Source organism: Myxocyprinus asiaticus, chromosome 26, assembly GCF_019703515.2.
Source record: "Myxocyprinus asiaticus isolate MX2 ecotype Aquarium Trade chromosome 26, UBuf_Myxa_2, whole genome shotgun sequence".
Classification (NCBI taxonomy): Eukaryota; Metazoa; Chordata; class Actinopteri; order Cypriniformes; family Catostomidae; genus Myxocyprinus; species Myxocyprinus asiaticus.
In genome coordinates, this window is record NC_059369.1 from 15,024,813 (window position 1) to 15,037,264 (window position 12,452).

Consider the following 12,452-nt stretch of genomic DNA (forward strand, 5'->3'; position numbering starts at 1 on the left):
GAGAGGATGACCTTCACACATGGGAGCTCTGGGGTTGGGGTGGGATTGAGGGGGGAAGACTGTTACCTAGCAACAGATACATACTCCACTCCCCTTCACTTGGCAAGTCTGCTCCATCTCACAGCTGCCGGGTTAGTGACATTGAAGCAGAACTCGTCAAAACAGCATGTTGTAATTATAATGCATGTGTCCATTTCAAGGGTGAATCGCTGCACAGCACTGTTTACTGGGAAATACAGACTAATGAACAGAAGTGTTGAATATATGAATAAGTGTAGCATGTGCACGCACTGTATATTGTTTCGTAAAGATGCTGTTCTTCCACTAGATCTATGCCTTGCCTCCACAGAATTATCAATTCCTTTTCTAAATTTTCGGGATACAGAGTTAATTGGTCTAAATCCGAAGCTTTAGCTCTGACTGCTTACTAGCCAGTAACGGCTTTTCAGCTGGGCACCTTCCAGTGGCCCAAACAGGGCATTAAGTATTTGGGCATTTTATTCCCAGCAAATTTATGTTATTTAGTTAGAGTTAGATTTAAGCCTTTAATAAAAAGGTTTTTGAGTGATGTGGGCAGGTGGGCTTCATTACATTTATCGATGATTGGAAAGGTTAATGTTATTAAAATGAACTGCATTACAAAATTCAATTACCTGCTACAATCTCTCCCTGTAGATGTCCCCCTCTCTTATTTCAACCAATTTGATAGTATAGTGAAGTCCTTCATTTGGAATGGTAAGCGTCCCAGGTTACATTTCAATAAGTTACATAGGCCGATTGACAAAAGTGGGCTAGGCCTACACAAGAATTTGTTTTATTATTATGCGTTCGGTCTCAGACATTTGGCCCATTGGTCACTCCCACCTGAGAGTTCTTGCCCCTATTTCACCATTGCAAAGCCTTTCGATCAAACTAATCGGAGAAGTTAAGTTACACCCAGTTATCTTGCATCTGCACCTGGTTTGGACGAAAGTGTCCAGAGTGTTTAATTCGGACATTTATTTAAGTGTTGCCTCAAGCATATGGCTGAACCCAAAATTACACATTAATAAGTCCCCTTCCTGTTGGTCAGAGTGGATTGGGAGGGGGGTTACTACACTCGGTGACCTATATGAGAGTGGAGTACTGAGATCTTTTGATAATTTGGTTCAACATTTTAAGATTCCTAGATACCAGTTCTTTAGGTATTTACAGCTGTGCCACTTGCTCTGTACTATATTTGGGAGTAGTGTACACCCCCCTAAAGCAGCAGATACTCTGGAAATGGTGATTACTGCTTTTGGGAAAGGTCATGAAGCATCAGTGTATTACTCCCTTTTGATTCAGAGTCTGGGGGATGGAGCTTTGTCTTCTCTCAAGAGATTATGGGAGAAGGATTTAAATCTGGTATTGAGGAGGGAGTGTGGGCCAGGATCCTAAAAAGCATCAAGTCTGCATCTTTAGATGCAAGGGTCCATCTGATGCAATTTAAGATTTTGCATCGGTTCTACTGGACCCCCTCTAGATTGTATAGGTTGGGTCTTAAAGACACATCCACCTGCTGGCAGTGCCAATCAGAAGATGGGGACACAATACATGTATTTTGGGGATGTGTAAAGATCCAAGAATTTTGGTTGAAGGTTCAGAACTTTATGAGTGAGGTGTTGAACACTGAACTTTCATTTAGCCCCAGACTCTGTATCCTGGGTGATGGGATGACTCTGGACATTGGGTTAGTTATTTTACTGGGCAGTTTTTTAAAAAGTTGGGTCCTAGCCGGAATCATCCTCAGAGGATGGAAGTCAGCTGGGGCACCCTCATTTAGGGAATGGTGTGGGGAGATGGGCGAGGTGGTGGCATTTGAGGAGATGTTTTTTAGAAGGCTGGGGAAATGGGATTTGTTCGTCAGGAAGTGTGTGTGTGTGTGGGGGGGGGGGTTTAACATGACTGAACTTGAATTAGAAATTTCTTCATGGTTGTGACACTCTTTGACATTTTGAAACAGAAATTTTAAAATTTTGTTACATATAATCTTTTATTGTAAATACAATTATCATGTAGCCCGCTGTACATATAACCATTTGATGTGCAGTGTATCCTTAAAATATATATATTTTACCATTTTTGTCTATAAAGTGGTCAGTCTATGGTTTATTCCTTGCTATGTGTATTAAAATACATATGTTATATGGACAATTGAGCAATAAATAAAGCCAAATAGACTTTATGTTTGACATTGATAAAGGAGTAATTTGAAAATTATCTTGACGGCCTCTTAGTATAAAAAATGTAGTACTTCGCTCTTGACACATAGAGTAGTGTCAACTCATTCCACCTATCCAAATGTCTCTGAGCTTACAGTACACACATGGCATACATGTATACAAAGTTTTTATTAGCGTTTAGCACAAATGCTATATTTTAGTCAAACATGAACAGCCATGAAATGTCAGAAAATTCCTATGTGTAAGGTGCGAGACACTGAACATGGACAAGACAAAAACATAATTCATTCACACATTAATGCTTCTAGTTTGAGGAACAATCAACTTTGGGATTACATACTGTAAAGAAAAACTGTCTAAACATGAGTTTGATTTGATATCTGTGAGAAAACCTATGAATACTGTGAATGTGTGAACCATTCAGATATCAGGTAAAGCAAAAAAAGAGGCCAAATTCGTAGAAAATCACAGTCACAGTGTATGAATAATTAGACATGTTGCGACTTATAACATCACCTGATAGCGATCCTTTGATCTCACTGTGATTAGTGTAGATAACGGCAATTATTGAACAATTTAAATTCGAATAAAATTGTACAAAATTTAAGTGAATACATGACATGAACAGCATGGCAGCAGAGGACAGTCCAATCCATTCATTGGCATGTCCATACAATAGTGTAACTGGCATATTAAATGTTATCACTCTTTCAATAAGACATCAGAGTCTCTAAGCACCAGCATTTCTACCCGGTATCAAACATTAGTAATGACACAGTGCAACACAACAATATAGAATGTGTGTGTGTACCACTGATTGCAGATGATACACTCAGCGGATTGGGCCCTTGTTAAATGCTATGCCATCTCTGATTACTGTCTCTGTTTCACATGATTTGTCAACTATAATGGAATATGAGTCAACAGAGAAAGACTTTCAGCTGATTCCAGTTTTCATTTCAAGTTGCCCAACTGCAAATTTCAAGCCAAGCCAGGAATGGCACAGAGCATTCCGGCACACAATCTGACACAGAAATGCTCATATGTTAATCATAAATAACATTATTTATATTAACAGTATTATGAGAAAAGGCAGCAATCACATGCATTAATTTGAGAGCTCAACTTACTTTCTCAATCTTGTCTAGCCACTCCTTGTTCTGAGCAAGTTCTGCCATGAAGGCTTGATGTTTCAGCCACTTCTTATGGAGTTTCTGAGTCTCGTCGTGGGAGGTGTCACGCGCCATTAACATCTTTTCAGCCACCCAGTCACCAATCTGTGAAACACACACACATGTGAGGAATCACACATCAAAATCTGGCAAATGTCAGACAATTAAATTTTCTTACACATATATGAGTCAATGATATCTTTGGACCAATTAATTTATAAAAAAAAAAGAAAAAAAAAAGAAAAAAAGAATGAAATAACCCCAAACCTAGTTTTGACAACATATCCATAAAAAAAGTAAATTAAAAATAGGCAGATGCTATTTGCACCCTGGTGCAAATAATGGTATAAGCTATTTACACCCCAGTGCAAATAGTGGCAGATATTATTTGCATCCCAACCCTGGTGCAAATAATGGTAGATACTACCTGCACCCATATTTAAATACTAACATACAGTATGGGCATCACTGCAGTGTGTTCATTTCATTTATTTAGAGTCCCACAGACACACTACATTAACCCCTACTCCACAACCTAACCTTAACCTTACCTTAGAAAAAATAACCTTGGTTTTACTATAGTAAACATGGCTTCACGTGGGAACGAGTGCGATTGACAGACACCGCCTCTAGATCAAACCCTTCTCTGAACTCCTCGACATTCACCGTGACAAAATCACTGCGATGAAATCAACATTAATATTCATATTTATCTATTATTTTAAGTAGTATTAAAGGAAATATTAAGAGTGGAAACAGGAAATCGGATGGGAAAAAGAGTGGGTCAAAATGTGGATTTGAACCACGGTCGCTTGTACAACAGTACTCATACATACATACGTCTTTACACCCCATGCCACTGCAGTGACATCTTTTTGGTTAGTTTGTCTTATATTTCTGTGGTTCCACCAGACTATTGGGGTGCAAATAGCTGCACTGTGTGGCAGATGCTATTTACACCAGGGTGCGCATAGACACTCCATTAAAAATAACCTGCGATAACTTTCCACTCACAAACAACTTATCCACCAGTACATTTTCACATTCTCATTTCTATATTAGCTGACATTAAATTTCAAGCAGTGTCCTGTGGTGTGACATGCTATACAGTTATTCATCTAAAACTATTTTAAACAACATTTTTCTAATTTATGTAAAATTATTATTCATGTTGTTTTTATGACCTCATATTAATTGAGGGACATCGTGGAATATTTGTACTTTAAATAATTAATTTGTCACACTACTGGACTATTTAAATGAACTGCAAATAAGTCAAAAGTTGAATTAAAATGGTGAAAAACCTAAAAGGATAACACTTACAATACGTTTGTATTCGTTAACATTAGTAAACGTAATATTTAACATGAACTAACAAAGAACAATACGTTTACAGCACTTATTGATCTTGGTTAATGTTCATTTCTGCCTACACTAATACATTTCTAATCAATGTTATTATCAGTTAATGCATTTTGAACTAACATGAACGAACCACAAACAATTGTATTTTGATAAATGAACATTAATACATGCTTTAAAAATTCATTATTAGTTCATAAAACCTACTATTGTTAATGAACACAACCTTATTGTAAAGTGTTACCAATAAAGGAAATGGTAACTAGTTGTAGCACCTAAAATATCATAATTTTAAATTTACAAATGAATATTATACTTTTTTTTTTACGGTAACACTTTACACAAAGGTTGTACTGTACATGTTAACGTTTAATAGCTAATAAATTGTGAACACACATGAACTAACAAAGAACAATTATATCATTATAAATTAATATTAACAAACTCTGTTATTACTAAAATGAACAATATATTTTTACACCATTTATTAATCTTTGTAAAACAAATGTTGTTACCTAATGCATTTACTAATATTAACAAATACAACTTTATTTTAAAGTGTTACCAATTTAACAAAAAATCTTGATGTTTGGAAGTAAACAAAGTAATTAATCAACGACCCACATATTATAATATATCTTATTATAATAACCACCTTATTTAAGTTGTGAAAACTCTGTCAGTCAAATCTGTCAGTCAAGTTCCCAAATCCACATTGTTCACCTGCTGTCCAGGTGAGCAGCAATACACGCACAAGTACAGTCTGCACACAGAGCTGATAAACTATTCAAGAAATAGCACTGTGAAGAGAACTCAGCGAACACTATTTTTGGACGAAACAAAATCCTCAAATGGCTGCGTTAAATCCAATGAAAAAAGTGGAGTGCATCCTTGTAAAAAATATTGAAATTCCCCCAAAAGCTTCAAAGACTTGAAATCTTAGAGTCTGCACTGAGCCTATACAGCGGCCTGAAGGAGTTAAAGGAGCGAGGAGACAAATGAGCCAAGTAGGGGTGATTATTGATGTTACAAATGCTAGCTACAGTGAGAAAGAGAGAGAGAGAGAGGGGGGGGGTGGCTTTGGAGAGTCAGGAGGAAGGATATGGGGATGTATTTTTTTTATTCTTCTCTCCTCTGAGCGATCCAGACATACCCTTCACCCCGTTTGTGCTGCGTCTTGAATCTCAACCAAATCCATATTGTCTTCTTTCAGTCCTGCGCCGCCCTCCTTTCACCACTCCTCCTGTTTTGTTATATAAGCTTGACTCAATACTGTGGTGCCTCTTCTCCCTGAGCTGAAATACCCAGTTTCGCCCGCTGCAGCCTCCAAACACGAGCGAAAAGCATGTGGAGAGACAGATAGACTGAAAGCAAGGGAGCAATGGGGAGGGAGGGGGAGAGAGCCAGGAGAGAGAGAGAGCCTACGTAGATCCAGGCGTCACAAGGACAAAGCTAGACTCTTCAATCCAGGGAAGCGAATAAGAATAGGCGAATGTAGCAGAGGGAGGGGAGAAACAGAGCACCAAAAAACAGTAATACAATGGAATCTGTCTGTCAATCTGTCAGATCACAATATGGAGATCTACAGAGCCAGTTTAAAATCTTATACATTATGAAAAATTGCAATTTTCAACCTCACTCAAGTGCCTACTTGGCACCACAGTGACCTCTGCCCTCATACGAGACGCTGCGTTGTCCTCCATAAAGCCATTTAGGTCAATCGTGGTTATTTCTCAAAGGGTCCCTGGGGAAAGTGAGACAATAGATCCAAGGAACAGCTAATCACCAACCAGGGACACGAGAATCAATTATCAAGTAGGCTGATGGTTTACTACACCGTTACGAGCAAACACCCAGTTAAGTGTCACGTTGTAGTGTATGTTCAAAAGCTACTACCATACTATCCTTACTACTTGTGTAGTGTACAGTATGTACTAGGCAATTTCGATATATCGTGAACCAAAAAAATTACTATACTTTTATATTGTGATATATTTTGAAATTTGCAACATTGTGGGGGGCCTGGGTAGCTCAGTGGTAAAGAGGCTGGCTACCACCCATGGAGTTCGTGAGTTCGAATTCAGGGTGTGCTGCGTGACTCCAGCCAGGTCTCCTAAGCAACCAAATTGGCCCGGTTGCTAGGGAGGGTAGAGTCACACGGGGTAACCTCCTCATAATCACTATAATGTGGTTCACTCTCTGTGGGACGCGTGGTGACTTGTGCGTAGATGTCGCGGTGGATGGCATGGGCCTCCACACGCGCTATGTCTCTGTGGTAACGCGCTCAACGAGCCATGTGATAAGATGCGCGGGTTGACGGTCTCAGACGCGGAGGCAGCTGAGATTCGTCCTCTGCCACCCGGATTGAGTCGAGTCACTACGCCACCAGGAGGACTTAGAGTAAATTGGGAATTGGACATTCCAAATTGGGAAAAAAAGGGGAGAAAATCCACACAAAAAAAAAAAAAGAAAAGAAAAAAGAAATTTGCAACATTGTTTTCTGTCCGTATGACCATATATTAAATTAACCTTCAAACATCATAATCTCTCTATTGCTTGATTTTACCCCTACTGCACTTTTTTCTACACTGTTTACAGCATTCGCACAAGGTCCCTGAAGTGCTTAAAATGCTTAAATTTAGCTTTTAGAAATTTAACCACTGGAATACCTGGAAAAATCACCTTGTTTTGTCTAAAAGTGCTTGATATTAAAACGGACCAAGAAATTCTGTGTAATGTGTTTCCATCAAAGATGAGATCCCGCACTCCACTTTCACTGAATAATATGAATTTTAATACACTCTCTCTTCTTTACAGTCAGATAAAAAATTTAAAATAAATATTAATTTTAATCACAAATAGCACAAATGCACTAAAACCGAGACTTCTCTCTCGTTAATGAATGAACCGAAACAACTGTGTGCGAGTCTGTGACCTTTTTAGTGCTTTTAATACAAATGGATGTAAACTTAATGTTATTACTTGTAAATTGTACACATTATTTCAAACATTTACAGCTCATATCATTATTATATAATCAATTTGATGATATAATATTAAAGAAACAAATAGATAATTAAAACTTTATTAACTTAAAACTTTTATTAACTATCCATAATTAAAACTTTAAAAAGCTTTGTATACAACAGAGGAACGAATGTCACTAGAGAGTTAGACATAGAGCTGGGCAGAAGCAACGATTTAAAGTTAAAAACATTTTAATTATCGATTTGTTTCTTACACCAACCTATCGATTTGCTTCAGAAGACATTAATTGATCGACTGGAGTCTTGTGGATTACTTTTATGCTGCCTAAATATGCCTTTTGACCTTCAAATTGGCAGCAGCCTGATGGCACCCGTTTACTTACATTATAAGGGCCTACAGAGCTTCAACATTTTTCAACAAATCTTCATTTGTGATCTGCTGAAGAAAGACAGTCATGCACATCTGGGATGGCATCAGGGTAAGTGAATAATGAGAGAATTTTAATTTTTGGGTGAACTATCCCTTTAATGATAAACAGTGCGTGCAAACAGACGAGTTAGGGGCTGTTCACACCAAAGGTGCGTTGCGTTGTTTTCAATTGTTTTTCTATGTAAACATGTATTCGATGGATGTCTTTGACCATTGCACTGCATCTCACTATTTTTTCAGGGTCTCTCGAAGGCATGCCACATTTTTTTAGAGAATGTGTCAAATTAAAAAGAACTTTTTATTTTTTGTTGCGCTGTCTATTTTTTTATTATTATTTTTTACCGCAGGTGTCACAAAGTCAACTGGTTCTGAAAAAGTTCAGGTTAAAAAGAGGACTTCATGTGACTGTTACATTGTTACACATAATTCCACATTGTTCTTCACCCAGCAAAATTTCAGCAAAGGGGCCAACATGCCTTGTTAAAACTGTGTACTGTTACTATAATTATACTACAAAATACAGAAAATTGCAACAAATGTATTTGTTTGGAGAACAAATTATAAAGAGAGCAAGTGATTTTGGGTCCTGATAAACTTCTTCAAATTTGACGGTACTGTTCGGGTCACACAGTCTCGGGTACGGGCCAGGTTCTAACTTCAATTTAAGGCCTGTACAGACCTCTATGGTAAACTGCCTACTATTTTTTTAAAATATTATGTAAAACAATACGTACTGTAGTAAGCAACTATGTAAATGTTTCAGACAGTAGTATGCAAAATGTATACTATGTTGCATGTTTAATTCAGCAAGTAGTGTCCAGTTATAATTTCAGAAATAAAATGTGGTTGTTTTACATTCAGTATAGCATTTGTGCCAATACTGTATACAGCACTGAACTTAATGTACACTGGTTGTATAATAAACATTTTAGGAAATTGCACATTTATGCATATTTTTGTCATTCAAGTGTTCCATCCATACAGAAAATTTGGATACCGTATACGTACATATTGTATACTACTTTCAAATATTGTAGGTAGTATGCCATTCCAAATACCACCTGCCTATGAAGAAAAACACACTATGCTGTTTATACACTCTATGACAAAAAACTCCAATTAGTTTTTGTATTTGCTTTCCCCAAACATGGTGGTGTGCATGGGAGACGCTCTGATCCTTTGAAGGGCTACAGCATGAGCAAGCACAGGATTGCATTCGTCATAAGCAGCATTTACAGGCCTTTTCTCTAAGCACTCTGTTCTCAGTGTCCACACGTGTTTGATAGCTTTTAGTGAAGGCAAAGATCTGTCCCTCAGCCCTGCAGTGAACACACAAACACAAACTGCCAAAGTTCTCTCTCTCGGCTGAATAAGTGATGCGGAGACCTGCTGAATTATTGAACATGAGAAGGCAAGTACAGGCAAAGCCTAAATAAACCTGCAGGGTTAGGCCACACTGGGAGCCTCCAACTGTACAGAACAAAAACCATGTCCACAACAATGAATTTACCCACAATGCTCAGATATTTGAACATGTTTAATGTTTAATATACAGCAGGTTTTGGACCAATGAGATTTCACTTTAGGCAGGACTACCCAACCGTGATGCCACAGAAAGTGAAGCCACCAACAAAATGTCCTGCCACTGGTCACGGTTACGGCTAGTTAAAAGAAAAATCATGTTATACAGATTATTTTATCTTGAATTGCTTGTTGTTTTTTCGTGAGTTGCACTTGGTTAAGTACTGTGTGGGAGAAGCCTACATGTTTTTATTTAGTTTTTATTAGGGCTGTACATTTAGTGCGTCGATTTAGTGTGATTAATTATATGAAAAATAATGCATTAAAAAATTATAACACACTTTATCAAACCTTCGACCTATACTTAAATTCTGTAATAATGAATGTTCCTACCATAGGAGCAATTCAAGCTTGATGAACCACCTTGATGCAGTAGGGGGCAGTCAGCACACCAGCTGTACATGCAACACGCCTTGTCAAACCAACGAGCAGGAAGCACAGCCTTCCACAGATGACACGCTATTGCATTCAATGACAGCTTGACCAAGCACAAAAAAATGCGGGACCTCGAGATGAATATTTCAAAGTTTAAGCTATGTTTATCTTGACACAACATCCTAAAAACACAGCGGTTATGACTAGAGGTGCTAAAAACTAGCGTGTCGTGACACAACCAAAGTGAGGTGCTCCTAAAGCGTCCATCTGACGCACGAGTACATACATAAACCAAAAATTTAAAATAGAGCAGATGGATGTAGGCCAATAATAGGGTTATGTTCAATGATATAGAAATAAAACAATATTTTCATTTTTAAAGCCACTTTTTGCATAGTCTTAATGCTTTATGATACAATATGATGTAATGCATTTGAATTATCTGAATTATAATATTTATTAGGTCTTTATAATAATCTTAATTCTATATTACTTTTATTTGGGGGCCTTTCTCAACAATGTATGCGACTAATTGTGATTAATTAAATTAATTATTCAGCACAATATGTAAATAATTTCGATTAAAAATGTTTAATTGATTGACAGCCCCAATTTTTATGATATAAATACTTGTTGTACAATATTACATAGTAGTTACGTATTTTATAATATGTCATCCTTAAGTGCAAATCTGTTTAAAAAACCTGCAGTGTGGAATATCGCCACTAAACTGTAAAACTGACTGTAGAAACCATCTGCAAGCACCTCTTGGTTTAAAAATTATTTCTCACATACATTCATACAAAGTATGACACTGTTTTTGTGTCGTAATAAAGTGTTGTACTCAGTTTGTACATCTTACCTCATGGCAGTCTTGTAGAAACCTCTGGAGTTCCCACTGGTCATTCAGTTTCTGAAGCCACTGCTGAGCAAGTTTTCGATTCTGGTTCCCTCTGTGAGGCACACACACATTAGAAGGCCTTACATTTCTCAGAATTATTTTTAACTGTGTTTCATAGCAGGGCCTTAGTTTAAAACAGAAGGTTGACTGGCCCGTAACAGACTCAATACACAAATGCACTTCTGAATACAATTTCACGGCCCTTTCTGAGACTTTCATTCAGATCAGCGTTTCTTTGTTAAGTCTCTATGGAAGAACATTTTAAATTCAGCACTGTCTATAAAGACAACTGCAACTTCTACTATCCCCAATGCAAAGCAGAACTGGAGGGCAGATGCAGGTGGTAGGTCATGTTAGGAAGATAACTGCACTGTTTTTCATGGAAGTTCAACTCGAATGTTTTAGAAATGCTACTTACTAATAAACAGTTAAACACCACACAAATTAACTTATAGCTGGGTGTTTCTCAAGAAACAGTGCAATGTGTGCCCATTTTTGTCCCTGTGATTTAGTACTGTGTAATTTACAAGATGCTGAACCATTTTATTTTTACATGTTTGCAGCCAATTCGCACGTCCCCATTCATCACAATTATATTTTAACGGATTATATCGGATTAAAAACAAAACAAATTCTAGCTAAATTTTTCTCACATTAGAATAAATAATTATTTTCTGTATGAATTTTCTGAGAAAATTAATCATGCAGAAAGTGCTTATTTTGTCTGTCCCATCACTGTTCAACCCTGTTTTGCTGTGACATTTCCCTTTTAAAAAAATGGTTTGATCTTTCTGACATCATATTTGAGGGAGTGACTTCATCAAAATGTATTTGACCTAATGGTCAAACAGAAGTAGGCAGTGGCGGACTGGCGCTTGGGAGAACCGGGACTTTTCCCGGTGGGCCGGCTGTGAAATGGGGCTGCCTGGGCTGCCGCATTATGCAGAACGCGCCACAAAACGGTGCCGCTCAACAACTTTTGGGCCCAGTTTCTATGTAAAATCCCGGGCCGAATTTCCTTCCTAGTCCACCCCTGGAAGTAGGTCTCTCTTACAGTCTTTATCAGTGCTCACACATAACCGTATGTTCAAAAACACTTCCCACTATGGCCAATGGGGTGAGTAGTTAGAATTTCAGTAAGCACGGACGGATTGTAACTGAAGAACTTTCGACCTACTGTCACCAAATTCGCAGTGAGATCAGTCTGTTCCAACTGGTTACATTTTTTAAGGGAAAATCCCCATCAACAGAATCCACCTCTATGTGTGTTTAATGATTAGTGATTTTCAGAGCACTAAACTGAGAGGCAGCCATCCAAAACATCCTGCAGTTTTCTCTAACCTGATCTTCAACTTTGCTCCCCAACTAGGGTCCCCTCAATGAATCTCTGCAATTTCCACCACTGGTTTTACCTATATTGGCCACCAGCACAATATGTCA

General features: G+C 37.8%; 1 protein-coding gene across 3 annotated transcripts in view; it reads right to left on the reverse strand.

Annotated features, from left to right (window-relative positions):
- Positions 1–12,452, reverse strand: part of LOC127417226 (spectrin beta chain, non-erythrocytic 4-like) — a 140,678-nt gene that overhangs the window by 65,285 nt on the left and 62,941 nt on the right. The window contains exons 18-19 of one of the 3 annotated variants that reach the window (XM_051657081.1): positions 10,974–11,064; positions 3,335–3,481 (exon numbers count right to left, since the gene is read on the reverse strand). In XM_051657081.1, the coding sequence (XP_051513041.1) occupies positions 3,335–3,481; positions 10,974–11,064 (238 nt within the window). Of the gene's footprint in view, positions 1–3,334; positions 3,482–5,393; positions 5,865–5,891; positions 6,043–10,973; positions 11,065–12,452 lie in introns of those variants that run through there. The other 2 variants (XM_051657083.1, XM_051657082.1) reach the window with 2 other exon arrangements.